General features: G+C 41.5%; 1 protein-coding gene across 4 annotated transcripts in view; it reads right to left on the reverse strand.

Moving 5' to 3' along the window:
* RWDD4 (RWD domain containing 4) overlaps nt 1-22,575 on the reverse strand; it is a 27,319-nt gene extending 4,744 nt beyond the window's left edge. Inside the window, exons 1-8 of one of the 4 annotated variants that reach the window (XR_336281.3) lie at nt 22,326-22,575; nt 15,450-15,530; nt 10,505-10,614; nt 10,271-10,418; nt 8,081-8,195; nt 4,488-4,537; nt 4,337-4,339; nt 1,217-1,326 (exon numbers count right to left, since the gene is read on the reverse strand). Coding sequence is in view for 3 of the 4 variants with exons in the window: in XM_006160423.3 (XP_006160485.1) it covers nt 1,294-1,326; nt 4,337-4,339; nt 4,488-4,537; nt 8,081-8,195; nt 10,271-10,418; nt 10,505-10,614; nt 15,450-15,530; nt 22,326-22,349 (564 nt within the window). In the remaining variant the exon portion in view is untranslated. Of the gene's footprint in view, nt 1-473; nt 1,327-4,336; nt 4,340-4,487; nt 4,538-8,080; nt 8,196-10,270; nt 10,419-10,504; nt 10,615-15,449; nt 15,531-22,325 lie in introns of those variants that run through there. The other 3 variants (XM_006160423.3, XM_027776595.1, XM_014592403.2) reach the window with 3 other exon arrangements.
* Nucleotides 22,576-22,634: the final 59 nt, after the last annotated feature.

Consider the following 22,634-nt stretch of genomic DNA (forward strand, 5'->3'; position numbering starts at 1 on the left):
CCACTGGATGCGGGACGTGAACCGCGGTCTACTACGTGGGAGTCCAGCGACATAGCCATTACACTAATTGCTGGTCCCTAACTTAACTTCTTGAAAAGTTCACTATTTTTTAAAAATTCAGGTCTGAGCTGCACAGGGATAACTTGAGGAAGTCATGAGCCGTCGCCATCCTCACAGACGCAGCAGGAGTTTTTAGTGTTCTTAAAGCTACGGCACACGAATACAATCACTGTCAATCATACAGAAACACCAACAGCTTCCCTAGTAAAACTATACCAATAGCCTTTTTTTTTTTTTAAATCAAGCATGTACAAGAGGTCAACATTTGAAAGACATCTATGTGTCTCTTATTAAAAAGACGCTCACTCAGAAATACATCTGGATATTTGAAGATACTCTGAAAAGAAACAAGACTTGAAATGTAGTCGTGTTATTGAGAAGACATTAGTTACCTAATGACTAACACACAGCAGCAGATAAATAAAAATTTATTAAAATTGCTGTATCCAACAGTACAAAAATTAAATAGTAAGGCATCTTTTCTTCCCACCCTAGCAAAGAGAAACAGTTTCAATAAAAGCCAGCACTTCTCATTCAAATGCTTTCTGATATATTTGGTGAATTTCTCTTTATATTCTCCGACTCCCCATATTACTGAAAGCTGTCATGATCAAATATCTTGGCCCAAATCAAGAGACTCGTATAAATAGCCATCAATTCATTAAAGGGAAACAGTTCATACTTGAAAAATAAAAAGGAACTACAAACAATATCATGTATAAAGTTCAAATACTAGTACTGAAATTTCTCTGAAACAATATATGCTTCAGTAATTAAGTGAAAGAAGGGATAAAGACTTTATTTAAGATGAGAAGCCAATTAAGATGAATTATGCTAAAAACAACTGTTCACTCAAAGGTTTAGTCCACTGGGACAACAGTACGAAAAGGGCTTTAGACTCTTAAAAAAATATCACATCCGCTAGAATAAGATCATATAAATCAACACTGATGAAGTATTCCCCATATTTGCCCATCTACAAAGTTCAACAAGCTTCATAAAGTATATTCGATAGTAACACTTTCACCTTTTATTAAGGCAAGTTTGTGAAAATAATTTAATTCAATCAGATCTTTTCATGAACTTGCAGCTCACAACATCATTTGTGTAAGAAACATACAAAAAAAATATGTTTTATAAAAAGTCACCTCCGTACCAGAAAATAGCCATGAAAGATTTTGAACCCAGTTTACTTCATAAAGGACGATCTTTCCGCATCTCAAATTCCAAGCATTACTCATCATCTTTAGAGCCAGTTTTGCTTAACTATAAAAAAAGAGAGAAAAAGATTCAACTTTAAGTGATCATATTACTTGAATTTCTTATTTCTACTCAGTATCAGAACTAACTAGGTGGGACCCGCAGATGGCATAGTGGATACATTGTTGGACTCCCACATGGCCAACTGTGGTTTGAGTCCTGGACCCGGTAGCTTGAAAATCATGACAGCACGTGTGTGTGTGTGTGTGCCCAAGGTCCCGAGAAGATGATGGAGGAAAAGGGACTGTAATGTGGCCATCCCCCTTGGAGGGTGATTCCTCACCTTTTCTCTCACTGTCTCTCTCTCTCTCCAGCGAGCACATGTGCTCTAAGGTAAAAACCTCTAAAAAGAAATAAACAGGCAACAAGGTTCAAGTAACTTAAACTATCTATACCTTTTCCCATAGGTAGCTACTTTTTAACTTTGAGCTTAGCTAATTCAAATGCGTTTAAAACTAGAATGGGGGGGAAGCCCTTGAAATTTTCTGAAATAAATTGGAATCAATGGTAGATAAATAGAAGGTGACCTTTTAAGAATCCCTCATTGCATTCAAGGACTCCAGAGAACGTGAGAAACTGAAAAGCAGAAACTATGGGGTCATCGGAAAAGTCATGACATATTTTTACATAGAAAAAAACAGAAAAACACGTCATGACTTTTCCAATAACCTAATACTGAGAGCAATGGTCCTCAAACATTTGGCCCCCAAGGACCTCTTCACACTCTTAAAAAATGGAAAATCATTAGGAGTTTTTTTTAATCTGAAATTTCAAATGAGACATTTAATTCATATAAAAATAATCGACTCATTATATGACAACCTAATTAACTTATTTTTTTTCCAAAACAAAAGTTAATGTGAAGAATGATGCCAGCTTTGCATTTCTGAAAGTGTCTTTATCATTTACTCAGAAGAAGCCAGGTGGATTCTCAGAAATGGGCTTCACACTGAGGCAGGCAGAATGGAAGACAGCCGACGAGAACACAGCAGAACTGTCAACAACCTGAGCTGACGACATACGTACGCGTTCCCTAAATCACTACCTCAGAAAATTCTGGAAGACCCAGTAATACGTAAGCACACGCACTCCGTTGGGGCTTTAACAGAGTATTAGTGATGGCACGTCACGAATGCCACTGTACACTCATGAGAAAATAGGGAAAAGAGGCAGATAATATCTTAGTATTTTGATGAAAATAGTTTCAATCTTGCAGATCCCTGGGAGGGTCTGAGGAGCGGGTCCAAAGACCACACCAAGAAACCACTGGCTAAGGGTTCTAGTCTCTGAGACCACACCATGTAAGATCTTTAAAATGATCTCATCTCTGAGGATTACTAGAATTCAAACGGTACTGTTTATATTTTACATTTTTCCCCCATAATTTTCCAGAGGGCATGTGTGCTCTCTGGAGAGAGACAGGGAAAAAGAGAGAGAGTGTGAAAGGGAGGGAAAAAGTGAGAAAGCCCTCTCCCCTCCCCCAAGGGGGATGATCACTCTGTAACCTCTTCTCTTCCATTTCTCCCTCCTTTCAGGATTTTGGGCATGCTTGTTTACGTGCCTGGAGTGTTTCTTTTCTTTTCTTTCTTTCTTTCTTTTTTTTTTTTTTTTTGAGAGGTTTTTGCTATAGGGTGTGTGCGCTCGCCAGAAAGACAAGAGAGATAGAAAGCGAGAAATCTCCCCCCAGGGGGGATGGCCATGCCAAAATCCCTTCTTTCTCTTCTCGGGATCTTGGGCATGCATGCACATGCGCCCGGCATGAGTTTAATCCACCGGGTCCAGGACTTGAACCACGGTCATAGCCATTACGCTAAGTGCTGGTCCCTACCTGCAGTGTTTCTCAAGTCACCGGATTTGGGACTCAAACACTGCATCGGCCGTGTGGGATTCAGCTGCTTTAACCACCATGCCACAAGCTGGCCCTTTCTTTTTTTTCACAACTTGGAATTCTATTTAAATTAAGAGGGACTCTCTTGAAAACAAGAAACTTCTGGAGCTAGTGAAAGAGGAGCACTGTTAGCACCTTTCAATCTGTCAGGTTATTTCTATATCTGTTCTCACTTCCAGTTGAGATCTGCTGTGCTCAGAGGAACAACATTCTGAGCCAGGAAATGGCTCCTCTGGCGCACAGAGCATTCTGAGAAAGACTGGCCTGGAGGGCTACCTGTGGGCGCACCTAGGACAACACGCAGTCTCTATCAAGCATCAGTGGAGAGGGGCCCAGGTCAGTGAGAAAATGTCAGAGAAGCTCAGGCACCTTGTACAGGGCCGGCTTCCAGCCCGAGGAGGAATGACTGTGCTTACTGATTCCTACCACACCTCATGGCTCCCTACTCCCAGGTAGTATTTTTGTACTAGGTTCTAGAAACATACAGATTACTTTACACAGTTGCTATAGAAAATGCATCCCATAGAACCAACAGCTGACTTTAAAATAAACATTACGATTACACCGCTGGCGGGTCCTCACTAAAACCCTAACATTTACCCTTGGCTTATGTTAAAGACTTCTCACGGCAGTCGTGGCATGAACTGGCATGCAAAAGTTAGTTCGTGAAGTCCTACAAAGGGAACCAACACAATATCTGAAACTACAGATAATGCAAAAACAAAACAAAAAACCCACTAAATGGAGTCAGAAGAAAAATGGAAAGTAAACAACTTTAAACAACAAACACAGAAAATCTTCCTCGGTAATGATAAGCAACTACATTTAAGGGTTGCCCTTAAAAAATTATTTTTTATTAATTTACTAATGAATTTTTATTAATTAATGTACTAAGAAGTTAAAGCATTCCTTTTCATAACTGATTTTCTTCAGTTTCCATATTATTGATAACGTAAAGATATACTTAAAGATGTCTACTCTAAGGATGTACTTACATAAATAGTCATGCTTTACTGTAGTTATAAATTATTCTGCAGATCTTCTGTTATTTAAAAAAAAAAACAACAGTATCTACAACTGAGGGTGAAAGGAAGAGAAGAATATGAAGGGTACTTCGAAAATACTTACGTGCTGAAGGCAGCAAAGGAAACAGATTTTCCGGCGAATTTCCAAAGTGGCAGGGGGAAGGTGGAGGCAATGGAAAATATACATTTGATTATTTGATGGCAACAAGTACAACAATTTTGAAGACTAGTATATGAATGTATAATTTACATACCTTCACGACATCAACCCAGTTCCAGCCTCGAGGAAGTTCCCCTTTGTGATCTAGAGGATAAAAATCACTTCTAAGACCAATCGACTAGTTTTCAATGAATATTCTAATGAATACATGAGGTTTCATGTACTCTTACATACAACAGATAGATTAAACATGTGACTAACATAGTACTAAGTTGGAAAAAAGGCTTTTCCTCATTGGGAACTGAAGGCACCCTTAGGGAGATAACTGCAAAGTACTTCCGGTAGATTCCCTTTTTACATGTAACCTATTTCCATTGAGATAAAATCTGAATCCAAGGCCAGCGAGGGGCATGGTAATCAAGGTGCTAGATTCCCACATGCTCGATGGGGATTTGAGTCCCAGGCCTGGCAGCTTGAATATCGTGCCAGGCATGTGCATGTGTATGCCCAAAATCCAGAGAGGAGAATGGAGCAGGGACTGTGGCATGGCCTCCCCTCTGGGAGGGTGGTTCCTCACTTTCTTTCTGTCTTTCTTGGGTAAGACCTATGGCAAAAACCTAAAAAAAACTCACCTGATTTCAAGGAAAAAATACAAAGGTGGGGTGGTAATCCCATGAAGAGCTAATCAATTGATTAGTTTCATGCATTTGCACAATTCTACTGCTTTACATGAGGTCGCCGATAATATTTAAGTGAAGAGTTGTGCCAGTTCACAGTTAGTGATCTAGCATTTTCCACTAGGAAGCTAGGCTTGAGACAGAAGGCCCTAATAAATAAACCTTTGGGGGCAGTAGGTGGTGTGGTAGTTGAGGCACTGGACTCCCACGAGGCTGGCCACAGTGTGTGTCGGACTTGGCAGCTTGCTTTCTCACTTTCTCTCTCTGTCCCCCTCTGGTCAATGCATACATCCTACAGCAAATTTTAAATAATAATAATAAATAAAATTAAATAATTCTTTAAAAATAAATAAGTAGTTTAGCTTCAAGAGTAGGAGGAAGACTGGTTAACATATATTAATTGCTATGCTCTGATCAAATATTCATGGTTTAATTGAACAAACTTTAAAAGGAGCTAATCTGTTGGGAGTGCCTGAACTCAAGCTCACAAGAATTTGTAGAATTCATATTCAAAAAGTGCTTTTGTTCTTTTAACAGAATATCCAAGTTTAAAGAATAGTATAACAATAAATCAGTAGTGGACCAGGCAATGGCAGGGTGGTAGAACATGACACTGCAGGGCTGGTCCACATGGAAAGGTTCCAGGTTTGCATGTGGAGACCTTCCTGGGTGCTCTAGACATGCACGTAAACCAAGATCTGGGGCTGGCTGAGCCTGGAGGTAGATGGTGGCATCGGGACCCTGTTGGGAGTGTTGTCTGTCTCTCTCACTCATGGAAGAAACACATAAACAAAACTACTTTGAATTTTTTTTTAATTATTTTTTAAAAAGAATTATTTAATTTTATTTATCTTTTTTTTTTTTTTTTTTAATTGCTACAGGGCACCCACACTCATCAGAGAGAGACAGAGGAGGGAGGTGAGAAAGCAAGCTACCAGGTCTGGGACAAACCATGGTCAGCCAAGTGGGAGCCCAGTGCCTTAACCACAATGCCACCTGGGGGCTCTGAATTTCTTCAATTTTAAAATGGCTTCATTTCTTTTCTGTCTGATATATGCTACATCTCTTTTTATAAAATCTTCAAAATCTGCAGTCAAAACAAGTCTACTGTATTAATTTTATAGCAAGGGAGACAGGAACTCATCCCATAATTTTTAAAGGAAATAAGTAATATTATTGGAACTCAATTTCATTGGGTTGTCAGGAAAGTCATGGCTCATTTTTGCACAGAAAAATATGTCATGACTTTCCTGACAACCTAATAGATGCTCTTGGCTCTTATCTTTTTCATGCCAATAAGAATCTTACCCTATTGGTTATTGATTATGAGGGGCATGCGAGCAGATCCCCAATTTTTGTTAACTAAAATTTATCCACATTGGCGTGACTGTTGTTACGGTTTAATTTACAATGAAAGCTTTAAGTCACAACTCCTATGCTCTCATTACAAGAAGACCATCACTAGGTAGGCATTACCAAGGAGATGGAGGCAGGGACACAGAAACGGAAGGGAATGCTCACGTGTAATTTTAGTATAAACAAAAGCAGCAGGTTAACTGTCATAAATATAACATTCCAAGAAGGGATTAACCAAAATTCTAGAAACAGACTGTAACTTTTAATTTACTGCTTCAACTGTATTTTATTTTACTTTACTTTACGTTATTTTGCCAGAGGCTGCATGGGCATGATCGCACTGCGATCTGGGCTCCTCCATCTCTCCTGCATTTTGATATGGACACACACGCTCGGCTTGTTCCTCAAGCCACTGGGTCCAGACTCAAAATACACAGTCAGCCATGTGGGATCCACCTCCTTAACTACCACGCTACAGGTTGGCTGGCCCTCGCTGTTATATTTTAATGCTGCTTTGACATTACGTAAAATGGATCCCTTTATTTTGTTAATTTCATAAGGCATCACAATTTTAGAGACTAACTCAAAGTTCCTTGCTTTCTTTTTGTTCTGCTACAGACAGACGTTAACAAAACCCAGACCACTTAAGACTGCCATCTCGTGATGAAATAAAGTGGATTTAAAACCCCCTTATCAAAATAAAAAGCCAGCTCTTCTCAGTAAAGGGCAGCTTGTAACCTTCACCAGGAGCACACAAACACATACGTAAATAAATGTCCAAGTCCACACATGGTATGTACGAAATGTCCTCATTTTCCATAACCGGGAAAACATTTATAGACTGATATCAATTCAAACATGTTTAGATTAAACAAAGAGATCAAGTATTATTGCTGGTATGAGTTGGAGTTTATAATCTTCTTCTAAAGGATTCTGGTTTAGGATACACCGAAATTGTATTCTTAAATTTATGGTTGCTATATAAATAAGTCACAGACAAAAACATTATTCATTGTGCTAAGACCTAATGGTATGCCTGACTTCATTTCAAATAAAACCCATACTAAAAAAAAAAAATTAATAGGGCCAGCTAGGTGGTATGGGTTAAGACGCAGGACCCCACATGGCCAAGTGCATAGTTCAAGTCCTGGACCTTGGGGCTTGAAAAATCACACTGGGTGAGTGTGCATGCATGCTCAAAATCCCAAGAAGGGAATAGAGAAGGGGTTGTGTTGGGACCATGTCCCCACTAACAGGTGTTTTCTTACTCTCTCTCTCTCTCCAGTTAGCATATGTACCCTACGGCAAACTAGAAACAATTTTAAAAAAGGGGAAAAAAATTATACTATTGAAGTAAACAGACAGGACAATCCCGAAGATGCTGGAGTGCACAAGTGCACTATAACATCTCTCATGGTCACGGCATGGTGATCGTTACTTCACCACTCAGTGTCCTTCTTGTCACATGGCTACCTTTCGTGATGAAGAGGTAACATTTTCAATATATGCCTGTGACCCAAGGGGTCTCTGATCCAAATGTTCTAAGAATACAAAGCTCTCAACCTAAATCTATTAATTAAGCATCCATATCGCACTAAAAGCAATCCATCTGTCTGTGTTTAAAAAGGAAAAAAAAAAAAAAAATAGCACAAACCTGTTTTATCTGCCAGCTTCCGTTTCTGGGCTTTTGAAAGTTGTTCTTTTTTGTCTTTTTTCTTACTTGGGGCTGTATTAGGAGTCTCAACTGAGATAATATTGCTTGTGGATGTCTAGGGAAAAAAATAATTTTAGTCTCATGCCATAAAATATTTTGAAATATACTAAATATAACTAGACCCTAGAATGGGCTGATGATTGTTAGACTTATGAAATAAATGAATCTTATACTATTATTTTTCATATATTAAACCAGTGCCCTGAAGACATTATTGGTTTCCCTCTTCTGAAAGTTCACATGAAGGAAATAAAATCAGTGTAATTGTTAAAACTGGAACCTTGGGATGGGAGGTGTGGTATAGCATTATGCTGAAGATCAGAGGTTTCAAGGCAGTTCTGCAACTCAAAATATAGCAAGCTAACTTGCTATAGTTTTGCAAATTTAAAAGTGCCTTTAGAGGAATTACATGTACCTACCTAGGACACTCTGGTTCCCTGAAGAGACTCTTTAAAACATCTGGGTTCATGTAAACAGTGTTCATGATAATTAAAATTTAAAATGCTTCCTAGGTGCCAAGCATTAACATAAATGTTTCATACATATCATTCATTTGATTCTTACCATATCTTTTTTTTTTTTTTAAATGTTTTTGCCATAGGGTATGTGTGCTCACTAGACAGAGAGGGAGGGAAATTGAAAAATCACCCCCCGATGGCCATGCCACAATCCCTTTTCTTCCATTCTCCTCCTACGATTTTGGGCATGCGTGCACATGCATCTGACATGATTTTTAAGTCGCCAGGTCCAGGACTCGAACTGCAGTCAACCATGTGGGAATCCAGCACCTTAACTATCATGCCACCTGCTGACTCCCTTATCACAATCTTTTAAGGTAGATCTTATAATCTCCACTTTAACAGACAAGAAACTGAGCACAGGTTTAAAAATTTGCCCAGAATCACACAGTTAACAAGCGGTGCGGTGACCCAGCCACAGTGGCCCACCCAGATGTGCGTTGACGTGAGATTCTAGAGTCATAAGGTGGTGCAGGTTCAAATCCTGGGTCGACCTGAACGTTCATATCAGGTGTGCCCGTGATCCTGGCTGGGAGGCTGGGCTTGGACTGTGGTGAGACACTGTCAAGGAAGGTGTCTATCTCAAGGAATGGACAGACTTTAAAAAAAAAAAAAAGTGGTAGGGCCAGCAGGTGGCATGGTAGTTAAGGCATGAAATCCCACATGGCCAAATGTAGCTCAAGTCCTGGACCCAGCAGCTTAAAAATCATGCCAGGTGCATGTGTATGCATGCCCAAAATCCCGAGAAGAAAATGAAGGAGAAGGGATTGAAGTGTGGTCATCCCTCTGGGGGGTGGTGATTGTTCACTTTCCCTCTCTCTGTCTCTCTCCAGCAAGTGCATGTGCCCTATGGCAAAAGAAAGTGGTACAGTGAGGAACTGAACTCAGGTGGTCTGCCCTGCAGTCTATGACCTTGGCTACCACCTCTACTGTCCCTCTGGCTGCCTCTCAGCATCCCTCCTTGTGTCTCATTTGGAATGTGGAAGCCAGGACTACTCAAATAGAAGACAGCCTCTGTGCCAAAAATTTGGTTTGCAAGACAAAACTCAATTAACAATGATCACTGAAATGCTTCCGGTTTATTACTTGCTACAAAGAGGTCTTATACATAGGTGCTTAAGGTCCTAAAAGATTATTTCCTACAATTATTTTAAAAATTAAACAACCACTTTTTTGTATTCAGTAAAGTCTCTTTAAGTTGCAATACCTTCAATTGAACAAGATAAGCCTCATGTAGAAAGCAATTTCATACACGTTTTAGCACTACACAGGACATCCTTTAGCCAGCTAAACATTATAAAGAAATTAAGTAAATTTTAAAAAATGTAGGTTCTACAATAACTCAATTATGGTGAGCTAAAGTATTCTATTAGTCTTTAATGAAAGGTCAAAATTTACAGAATATAATTTCATTCTTTAGGCTACACAGAAATCTAAAATCTAAGAAATCTAAACTCATCGTTTTTATTTAACAACGTAACTCTAATCTATAATCCGACACAAAGTTTCCTTCCCATTTTTGAAATGTATTAATTATCTGAACTAAAAATTAATTACAAGCAGAACAAAAGAAAAAAAAAATATGGCAAAAAAAGAAAAATCACATACTCACTGTAGAATGGACGGGATGGTGGTTCTCCATGAACTGCTCTTTGTTGTCCTTGGCATATTCGAACAACGTGTAGGTCATCGCGGTTCCCAGGTTAACCTCTACTGCCTCCTGTAACTTGGCTAAGATGCTCTGCTTTACCGCAGACGATCTACAATGCACAACAAACACATTGCTGAGAGAAAAGTAAAACGGAGGGAGAGATGGGAAAAACAGTGAAAATGAAACACTACTCACATGGTGTTGTTAAAAAAAGCATTCATAGATATAATTGGAGGTGTCTGGGGATATGTTTCTGTCCAGGAAATCTCTATTAAGAAGGCTTTGGGATCACCATTTTCACCTATCTGAAGAAAAGGGAAATCTTAGGCTTGTAAAAGTGATTAAAACAACAACAAAAGAGTTCTAAGTTATAATCTCCAAAATAATGAATTATTTCCAATACTCAGGCTTGGATTGGAAAGGTAGCATTCTGAAAATGTCAGGTGTGCAGGGTACGAGCAGGGGCTATTTTTTTTTTTTTTTGAAGGTTTTTGTAAAAGGGCATGTGCATTCACAAGAGAGAGAGAGACAGTGAGAAATCACCCCCATCTCCAACGGGGGGGAGGGGGCGATAGCCATGCTCATTTGGGGGGTTATTTTGTCAGTCTTTTTGGTGATTTTTTCCTAGGTCAGAGATTTTGACTTTAACATCCAAGATTTGATCTTTTGCATGATCTAATCTGCTTTTAATACTTTCGAGGGAGGTCTTGATTTCTTGTATTACAACTTTTATCTCTAATAGCTCCATTTGATTCTTTTTTATAGTGTGTACTTTTTCAAATCAGAAAGAACTTCCTCATCTCCTGGAACTCATTGTCTCTTTTCTCTTGCATCTTCTGGAGTTCATTGACTCTCATCTCGTGCATCTCATTTAATTTTGTCACTATGAATATTCTGAATTCTTTATTGGACATTTCCACAAGCTCCATTGTATTATCTGTGGATGATGAAGGGTTATTCTTTTCCCTTGGGGGAGAGATATTTTCTTGGTTTCTCATTTCTTGTGGTTTCTGGTCATCTGATGGATTATACGTTTCTTCCTAATTTCTGGGAGTTAATTCTGAGTGTTCAGAGGTGTGCAGGAAGAGGTGATCCACAATCTCTGGAGTTCCGTTTCCCTGATGCTCACCAAGCAATCTGTGTTTTTAACTTTGGAAGTGGATATTACAAAGGCCTCACAGATTCTAGGGAACAGGTACACCTGGAACGAGCTCCAGGTTTCAAGTGAGAGTTCAGAGGCATGTGGGAGGAGATGAGCCACAGTCTCTCTGCAGCTCTGTAATTCTCCCTGCTGCTCACTCTAAAGTCTCTCTTCTCTGAATTTTAGTCATGTGGTGGTGTATTCATTTTTGGCTAATTGCGTAGAGAAGGTTTCTGCAACTGTAAGGTCATATGCTTCCCTTTACTGTACTTTAAGGTACTTCTGTGACAATTTCTCTCCTTTACTGTGTTTTGCAATGTAGTATCCATAGAAAGATATTTTGAGTTCAGATTTATAAAGAGGAGTTTCTTCCTTTGGGCAGCAGGTTCAGTAAGGGTTGAGGATTTCTATGACCCTGTCTGAGCTTTTTTGGGGTCTGTTAGATGGGGTTTAGAGCAGAGATTCAGTATGGACTTAAACTTTTTTACCCCAAATTATGAAAATTATGACTTGCTTGATCTTTATTTTCTGACCACTAATTTTTCATACCTATTTATTCACTCCAATCACATTCTGTACCAATATAAGGCAAGGCTGAGAAATCATATCAAAGAAAGTTAGGATCTGTTGACATGTCTATGTAACTTGATTATCTGAATGAAGAAAGTCATTAGTTTATGTCTGGATTTTAAATACAGAGATAATTTAAAAATAATAAAAGTTACCTAATTCATGCTAGGTACTGATGCAAAGATAGAGACAAGGCCATTCCTATCTTCAAGGGAGAGAGGTCTTTAGATGACTCACTAAACTATAATGTGAATAGTAGTTTAAAAGTGGTGGAATGGGGAGACCAGCAGTTGGCGTAATGGCTATGTTGCTGGACTCCCATGTAGTCAACTGCAGTTCAAGTCCCGGACCTGGTGGCTTAAATCCCACCCCAAGCACATGTGCGTGTGTGCCCAAGATCCCGAGAGGAGAATGGAGGAGAAGGGATTGTGGCGTGGCCATCCCCCCGGGGGGGGATTTCCCGCTTTCTGTCTCTCTGTCTCTGTCTGTCTGGCGCGTGCATGTGCCCTATGGCAAAAACTTCTAAAAAAAAAAAAAAGTGGTGGAATGGGGCCAGACCATAGCGTGGTTGTTAAGATGGCCAGATACCATATAGTTGATGAGCGGTTTGAGTCCCAGAGAAACATGCTGGGTGAGTATGTGTGCATGTCCAAAATCCCAAAAGGAGAGACAGAGAAATGACTGAAGTGTCACCATGCCCCACTGGAGACGGGGTGCTTTCATTCTCTCTCTCTCTTTCTCTCTCTGCCCCACTGGCAAGCGCATGTGCCCTCTGGCAAAAATTAAAAAATAAAAATAAGAGTAACAGAACAAACTATGAATAAATGAAGAATAATTAATTCTGCCTCAAAGTCACGGCAGACATAGGAGACATGGCCCAAATACAACACAGTGGAGGTTGGAAGATGACCTTAACACAGCAGCAGGATGGATAATGAATGAGGGGTAAGGGAACAAACGGGCAGTGTATCCGAAAAGGGACAGCACTTTTTGAAAATGTAGGAAAATATTCAAAAATCCATTATGCTTCATAGGGCGTGTGCACTTGCTGGAAAGAGATCAGTGGGGGAGGGGGAGAGTGGCTATACCACAACCATGCTCCTCCATTCTCCTCTCGGGATTTTGGGTGTGCACGCACATGTGCCCGGCATGATTTTCAAGCCTCTGGGTCTAGAACTTGAATCATGGTCTGCCATGTGGGAATCGAGCACCTTAACCACCAGGCCGCCAGTTGGTCCAGGAGAAGCCTTTTTAAACAAGGGGACAGAATGAGTACTTAAGTGTCTCAGAGAGCTTACTAGTAGTCTGTCGGAGGACTAATGGTTGAGTACGAGGGGACTTTGAAGATAGACATGAAAACAGGAAAGGCATTTAGGAGGCTACTAAACCATTCTGTGTAAGAACTGAAGGGTCCAATTTCATAGAAATAGAGTACCAGGGAATACCAGAAGCTGGAAAGACAGGGGCATGGGGAGAAGAGGGCTAACAGATTCAAAAATGTATGTCAACGAGTGGAATGGGGCTCAGAGTACTACAGCACAGTAAAGATGGTGACAGTTCAATATGTATTTCGAAATAACTAGAAAAAAGGGTTTTGAACATGCACAACACCAAGTAGTGATAAATACTGGAGACGGTAGGTATGTTCACTGCCCTGACTTGATCATTACACAATGTATTCATGTTTGGAAAAACTATACCATACCCCCTGTACAGCTATAAAATTAGAAATGACAATTAAAAACAAAAAAACCTGAGGGGTCTGACTAGGACAAAGGCAGGACTCTAAGCTAGGTCCTATGACTGTCAGCATATTGCCTCTCCCTCTCTCTCTCTTATTTATTTTTTTAGTTTTTCCTATAGGGCAGGTGTGCTCACCAGATAAGAGAGAGATAAAGAAATCACCCCTAGGGGGATGGCCACACCACAGTCCTTTCTCCTCCATTCTCTTCTCAGGATTTTAGGCACACACACATACGTGCCCAGTGAGATTTTTCAAGCCACCAGGTCTGGGACTCTAGCCACACAGTAAGCCATGGGATCCAGCACCTTAACCACCACACCACCTGCTGGTCCCAGCACACTGTCTCTTACTCTCATGTTTCACTGCTTTTAACTCCAGCCTGTGGGTCACATCCAAGTGTCCGTGCCGTAGTACACATGCACGTTCTACATCATTCTGTATACTGCACTCAATAAATAACTGCCGTTGTTAATAGACACGTGTGAGAGGCATAAGGAAATTCTCCAGTCTCCCACCTGCTAAGGAGAGATGGCGTATTTGGGAAAGTCTGAGGAGGAAGATGGACTTGGACACAGGGCCTAGGACTTAACTCTATCATTAACTTTGACCATTTAAGTCCCAACTGTCACACACAGGGATGGTATAAATTGTTACGCTTGAGAGGGAATCGAGAAGGATGGAGCAGGGAGGAGAGTTCCCAAACGAAGTAACTTTAAAGAATGGATTCCCTGTGCTAGTCTACAAAAAGTCATGTGTAAAGATCATCTCTCATATAACTTATTTTAAATGGGACAGTGCTAATGATAACCAAAAATCTGCTACAAAATTTTTTTTTCTATTTTACTACTACTTGCAACATTTGTAATAAAGGATTCGTATCATCATTTACAAAATAAAATACTGGTAACCATTTCCTGTTGAAGACAGAGTTAGAAGCTACTCCTAAAAATCCATCTTTCACATACATTAAAAAAAGTACACATACATATTTAGAGCACAGAATCAAGGAAATACCAACTTTTCTTGTCCATAGCACAGGGTAGGGGAAAAAGAATACTAGATATAGAATAGAGAGCTCAACTTTAATTCTAATATTATCGGAACAAGCTTGGGAGCTTAGGAAGATATCACTGAAGAAGTTATCTTTAAAATTAGATGAAATTGGGACCAGCAGATGGTGTAATGGTTATGTCACTAAATTCCCACGTAGCTGACTATGGTTCAAGTCCTGGACTCGGCATATTAAAACTCATGGCAACTGCATATGTGTGTGTGTGTGTACCCAAAATCCCTAGAGGAGAATGGAGAAGGGACTGCAGTGCGGTCATCCTCCCAGGGGGTTTTTCTATCTCTCTGGCGAGCATATGTGCCTTGTAGCAAAAATCTCTCTTTAAAAAAAAATAAAAAAGAGAGATGAAGTTATATAATTCCTAAGGTCTCATGCATTACTAATATTTTATGATTCTGTGTGAGAACAAGTTTATCCTGGTTGTTAAAATGTTTCTCTATTAACTTTTCAAATGTTAAAAAATGAGGTCAAGGTGATGAGTCCTCACTTAAATGCTTTGGAAAATGCAAAGTCATAATAAATATAAATTACTGAGTTTAAAAAACAAAATAAGCATTTTTGGAAATCTAAAGCCTTTTCCCGCAGTGGTACGGCTCCTATTTGTGCCACGTCTTACCCGATACTGAAAGGACACTGGACTTAATTCCCGGAAACTTTCATCTCCTTCATAAATAGAACGTAATGCCTCTAGTTCCATCTGAAATAAAAGAATTCAACGATCTCTGTTTAGTGGTATAAATAGGTTCAATGAAAGGTATTTAGTTTCCAATTTGAGCCCACCTGCCTATGTGAAACTTGGCTAATTTACAAGACCTTAGGTGCCTATAGTATACATGCTTGAAACAACATATTATAATACTGCTACTAATGATAATATTTACTTCAAAATTACGTACCGGGGGGACCAGCAGTTAGAGTAATGGCTATGTTGCTAAATTCCCATGTAGTCCACCGCGGTTCGAGTTCCGGACCCGGTGGCTTAAACTCACGTCAGGCGCGTGTGCGTGCCCAAGATCACAAGAGGAGAATGGAGGAGAAGGGATTGTGGCGTGGCCATCCCCCCTCAGGGGTGATTTCTCGCTTTCTGTCTGTCTATCTCCGTCTTTCTGGCGAGCGCACGCACCCTACAGTGAAAACCTCTCCAAAAAAAAAAAAATTACGTGCCAAAGCAGTAACATACAGACCTGTGATGCCGACCCACATGGGAAGGTTGGATCAAGCCCGGAGCCCTACCAGCATATCAGGCACTTGTGTGCCTATGATCTGGCTGGCTACAATGAGGGTGCACTGCAGCGGCGGGACCTTGTTGGGGTACTGTCTCTTTGCCTATCTCTCTATATATACATATCTTGCTCATGGCAAAAAACAGGTAAGTAAACTTAAATTTTTAAAAAAGAGACAGTTGGCCTCACATATTCATGGATTCCACAAACACAGATTCAGCCAATTGCAGATCAAAACCAGCAGATGGCGTAGCAGTTATGTGGCTGGACTCCCACATGGCCAACTGTGGTTAGTGTCCTGGACCTAGTGGCTCGAAACTCACACTGGGCACATATGCATGTGTGCCCAAGATCCCAGGAGGAGAAGAGATTGTGGCATGGCCATCCCCCCAGGGGGTGATTTCTTACTTTCCTTCTCACGGTCTCTGTTGCTCTCCTTCCCAGTGCATGCATCCTAAGGCAAAAACCTCTTTTTTTATTTTTGGAGAGGTTTTTGCTATAGGGCATGTGCACTCGCCAGAAAGACAGAGAGAGAAGCAGAGACAGAAAGCAAGAAATCACCCCTGGGGAGGATGGCCATGCTGCAATCCCTTCTCCTCCATTCTCCTCTTGGGATCTTGGGCACACACGCACCCAGTGTGAGTTTAAGCCACCGAGTCCAGGTCTCGAACCGCAGTCAACTACATGGGAGTCCAGTGACATAGCCATTAAGCCAAATGCTGGTTTCAAAACCTCCTTTAAAAAAAAAAGAATTATTTTATTTAACTTTATTTATTCATTTATTTTAATGTGACCAGAGGGGCAGAGTGAGAGAGAGAGACAGAGAGAGAGCGAGAGAAACAGAGAGAAAGGGAAAGTGAGGAAGCAAGCCACCAGGTCCAGAAGTCGAACCATGGTCAGTCATGTGGGAATCTAATGCCCTTAACCACCATGCCACCTGCCAGCCCTGGCAAAAATCTTTTTAAAAAAATTGGTTTGTTTTTGTTTTTGTTTTTATGGAGAGGTTTTTGCTATAGGGTGCGTTCATTCGCCAGAAAGACAGAGAGAGACAGAACTGAATACGGAGACTTTTTTCCTTGTCATTATTTCCTAGACAATATAGTATAACAACTATTACATAGCATTTACATTGTATCAAATATTATCTAGAGATGATTTAAAGTATAATGGAGAAGCTGGAGATCAGCACTAACAAGCTGCCTGAGTGAAGCTGGGTTCTACATGGTGACCACAATTCAATCCTAGGCCTGGTCACCTTAAAACCATGTGAGTGTGGAAGAGTTGACGGGCAGGAGATGGAGGAAAGGGATCCCGTCGTGGTCCGAACCTGTGCTGAGGGCTCATTTCTCTCTCATGTGCACACACACACATACTCTACCATGAATAAAAAAAAAATTTACATATATAGGAGAATGGGTAAAGGTTATGGAAAAATACCTCACCATTTTATATAAGGGACTTCAGCATTTGTACATTTTGAATTTGAGTATCCCAGGACATCCTGGAACCAATCCCTGTGGATAGCGAGAGACAACTGTATATATATCTAAATAACTTAGGGTGATTTTTTTTTTTTTTTTGGTAGAGGTTTTTGCCTTAGGACACATGAGCTTGCCTGAGAGAGATAGACAGAGACAGAGATAGTGAGAGGGAAAGTGAGACATCACTCCCCAAGGGGTTGGCCATGTCGCAATTCCTCTCCTCCATTTTCCTCCCAGAATCTTGGGACACATGCATATGCACCTGGTGTGAATTTCAAGCCACCAGGTCTGAAACTCCAACAGCAGTAGGTCATGTGGGAGTCCAGCAACTAACCTGTATGCCATCTGCTGGCCCTCAACTTACGGGAATTTCATTGTCACTTTGGGGAAGGCATGAAAAAGTGTATTTAGTTTTCTGGAAGGCTTTTTAAGTTTCTCTTGCCATTTTTACAGAAAAAAAAAGAAAGAAATTCAAATTAAATTCAAACATAACTAGGAAGATTAGACTGGAACGAACAACCTTAGTCAAAATACTGTGGGCACATATGCATGTGTGCCCAAGATCCCAGGAGGAGAAGAGATTGTGGCATGGCCATCCCCCCAGGGGGTGATTTCTTACTTTCCTTCTCACGGTCTCTGTTGCTCTCCTTCCCAGTGCATGCATCCTAAGGCAAAAACCTCTTTTTTTATTTTTGGAGAGGTTTTTGCTATAGGGCATGTGCACTCGCCAGAAAGACAGAGAGAGAAGCAGAGACAGAAAGCAAGAAATCACCCCTGGGGAGGATGGCCATGCTGCAATCCCTTCTCCTCCATTCTCCTCTTGGGATCTTGGGCACACACGCACCCAGTGTGAGTTTAAGCCACCGAGTCCAGGTCTCGAACCGCAGTCAACTACATGGGAGTCCAGTGACATAGCCATTAAGCCAAATGCTGGTTTCAAAACCTCCTTTAAAAAAAAAAGAATTATTTTATTTAACTTTATTTATTCATTTATTTTAATGTGACCAGAGGGGCAGAGTGAGAGAGAGAGACAGAGAGAGAGCGAGAGAAACAGAGAGAAAGGGAAAGTGAGGAAGCAAGCCACCAGGTCCAGAAGTCGAACCATGGTCAGTCATGTGGGAATCTAATGCCCTTAACCACCATGCCACCTGCCAGCCCTGGCAAAAATCTTTTTAAAAAAATTGGTTTGTTTTTGTTTTTGTTTTTATGGAGAGGTTTTTGCTATAGGGTGCGTTCATTCGCCAGAAAGACAGAGAGAGACAGAACTGAATACGGAGACTTTTTTCCTTGTCATTATTTCCTAGACAATATAGTATAACAACTATTACATAGCATTTACATTGTATCAAATATTATCTAGAGATGATTTAAAGTATAATGGAGAAGCTGGAGATCAGCACTAACAAGCTGCCTGAGTGAAGCTGGGTTCTACATGGTGACCACAATTCAATCCTAGGCCTGGTCACCTTAAAACCATGTGAGTGTGGAAGAGTTGACGGGCAGGAGATGGAGGAAAGGGATCCCGTCGTGGTCCGAACCTGTGCTGAGGGCTCATTTCTCTCTCATGTGCACACACACACATACTCTACCATGAATAAAAAAAAAATTTACATATATAGGAGAATGGGTAAAGGTTATGGAAAAATACCTCACCATTTTATATAAGGGACTTCAGCATTTGTACATTTTGAATTTGAGTATCCCAGGACATCCTGGAACCAATCCCTGTGGATAGCGAGAGACAACTGTATATATATCTAAATAACTTAGGGTGATTTTTTTTTTTTTTTTTGGTAGAGGTTTTTGCCTTAGGACACATGAGCTTGCCTGAGAGAGATAGACAGAGACAGAGATAGTGAGAGGGAAAGTGAGACATCACTCCCCAAGGGGTTGGCCATGTCGCAATTCCTCTCCTCCATTTTCCTCCCAGAATCTTGGGACACATGCATATGCACCTGGTGTGAATTTCAAGCCACCAGGTCTGAAACTCCAACAGCAGTAGGTCATGTGGGAGTCCAGCAACTAACCTGTATGCCATCTGCTGGCCCTCAACTTACGGGAATTTCATTGTCACTTTGGGGAAGGCATGAAAAAGTGTATTTAGTTTTCTGGAAGGCTTTTTAAGTTTCTCTTGCCATTTTTACAGAAAAAAAAAGAAAGAAATTCAAATTAAATTCAAACATAACTAGGAAGATTAGACTGGAACGAACAACCTTAGTCAAAATACTGTGTTAAATTTTTTTTAGGCTTTTGCCATAGGGTGAGTACACTCACCAAAGAGAGAGAAAGTGAGACATCACCCCTCAACAGGGACGGCCATGACACAATCCCTTCTGCTCATTTTCCTCGCAGAATTTTGAGCACCCATGCACACACGCCTGGTGCGAGTTCAGGGCTCAAACCACCGTTGGCCTTCTGAGAATCTAGCACCTTAACCACCATGGCAATCTGCTGGCCCCAGTACTGTGTTACTTCTTCTGTCCTTAATCCTTTCCCATATTTTAATTAAGGACTTTGAACAGGAACAAAATTAGAAAGCAGGTTTATTAAATTTGTGTATGATAATTTGATGGGGTAGTGAACTATGCTATGTCAGAGTAAGAATCAAAAAAGCCCTTCAAAAAACAAACTAAAGATGAAATTTAACATGGTAAGTAGAGGGGGACCTGCCACATAGTCAACCATGGTTCAAGTCCAGGACCTGGCGGCTTAAAACTCATGTCAGGTGCATGTGCATGCATGCCCAAAATTCCAGAGGAGAAAGGAGGAGAAGGGACTGTGACATGGCCACCTCCCTGCCAGGGGTGGGGTGGGGGGTGGAGGGTGGGTGATTTCTCACTTTCTGTCTCTCTGTCTCTCCAGAGTGTACAAACCCTATAGCAAATATCTCTCTCTAAAAAAAAAAAAGTAGAAGAACTGTGCCAGATGCTTAGCGGTACTAGTAGAACATAAATGACAAAACACTTTGTATAACGCACTTAGAGGGCTTTAGTTGTCCGTAAACCTAACTGTAGAAAACAGGGAGGTGGCGCAGTCACAAGCATACTGAAGGCAGAGCTGGAGGACACAAGGTCGCCTGCCGCCCGGCTCAACGTGAAGCAACCTCGGGTTCATACCCGCCCAAGATCCTGCTGAGCTGGAGAAACAGGAAAGGTTCAAACACGACCAAACCTGCCACACACGCTTCTTCCTCTCTCATGTGCACATGTGTGCATGTATGTGTTACTTGTCAAAGATAAAATAAACCTTAAAAAAAGGAAACAGGGACCAGCAGTTGGCGTAATGGCTATGTCACAGGACTCCCACGTAGCCGACTGCGGTTCGAGTCCCAGACCCAGTGGCTTAAATTCACGCTGGGCACGCGCGTGTGTATGTGTGTGTGTGTGTGTGTCCAAGATCCCGAGAGGACAATGGAGAAGGGACTGTGGCGTGGCCATCCCCCCTGGGGGGTGATTCGTCTCTTTCTGTCTCGCTCTTTCTGGTGAGCGCACACACCCTATAGCAAAACAAAACAAAACAAAACAAAACAAAACAAAAAAAACTCTCTAAAAAAAAAGGAAACAGTGTACAGTGTAACACTACAGTTTAAGACAAAGCATAAATAAACTTAGAATCTCTCCACAGACACGTTCTGGGATAGTGAAGGAACTAAAGACAAGGAATATATATGAAAAAGCATAAAAGAACCATTTCATCCGAGAAGAGGTTTGAAAAAATGGATGAGAAGCTGTCTTCAAATATTTGAACATCAGTCATATGAAACAAGAATGGATTTTTTTTTGGAGATTTTTGGGTGAGTGGACTGCAGGCAACTAACTTTTTCTAATCACCACCCAAATGGTCTTAAGGTGATGTACTGTTATACTACATGCTCTGTGCTCTGCATGGAGACAGAACTATGAACGCCTGGGCTTGGAAACTTACTTTAAGAAAGGAGTCAGGTATCAACAAGCTTTCTGGACTCTTGAATCCTTTAAAGGTAACTTCCAATCCAGAGAGTTTATTACATCTCTCATGTAAAGCACAAACTTTCAAGCAATATATTCTAAATGAACACTACAGGGCTACGACTCAAGGAGACTTGGGTTCTAGTCCCCATTCTACCACCACTCCCCCTGCAGACTCCAACGACAACCTCATCTCTGCAGGTACGATGAAGTTAGACAGATCCCCTTCACAGGATCCGTAGCATTCTCTGACTCTAACAGGACATGATTCAACGTCAAAACGGCATTTCACAAGAAAAATCGGAGCATAAAGTGCATACTTCAGGAGTATACATAGGCTCTGTTGTATTCGCTGGGCAAGTAACAAAAGAATAAACGATTTCACTGAACAGTATGGACAGAAATCGGACACACTAGTGTCGTTTTCCTCCACCAGAAATTTAACTAACTCAATGAACCCTCTCTACCAGCTAATGGATATTAACATTTAAAGGTGACAGATTCCAAACCAGGATAAATAACTCGCTACACAAATGCAAACAAACGGGATCTGGGGTAAAGTGCACCTGCGTTCTGTACAGAGGACACTCATGCTCGTCACTGGGAAAATCTGGGGAGACCCCCGCCCCCCAGGTTCGCGAAAAAGCGAGGAGACGGGAGGCAGAAAAGCGGAGCCATGTCTATGCACTCTTGGCCTCTCCTCTTAAGGCAGGGGTAAACTTGGGGCACCAGGGACAGGACAGGACGTCTGTAGAGGCACGTGCGGGCAGCGCGCGCCGTCCCGGTCGGGGTCGGGACTCCGCTGTGCGCGGAGAGAGGGAGTCTAGTCCAGCGGTCTCACCTCCTGGTCCTCGTTGGCACTCATCGCGCCGGTCGCGGGGCGTCTCCTGGGCAGACCGCGATCACAACCAAGAGAAAGCGAGGGCACTGTCTCTGCGGCTGCGGCGTCCCCTTCCGCGCCGCGGCTTCGAGGTGGTGGCACACCCTTGGCACCTGCAGATACGAGTCACGCGCGTCCCAGGCCCTCGGCAGCTACCGGCCGGGAGACGGAGGCCGCGGCAGATGGGACCGCCCGGTCTGGGGAGAGGCTGATGGGCTGTAATAGCCGAGGCCCCGCCCCCCGCCTCCGCGCTTTTCCTAGTGGCTCCGT

This window comes from Tupaia chinensis, unplaced genomic scaffold (assembly GCF_000334495.1).
Source record: "Tupaia chinensis unplaced genomic scaffold, TupChi_1.0 Scaffold000685_1, whole genome shotgun sequence".
Taxonomy (NCBI): Eukaryota; Metazoa; Chordata; class Mammalia; order Scandentia; family Tupaiidae; genus Tupaia; species Tupaia belangeri.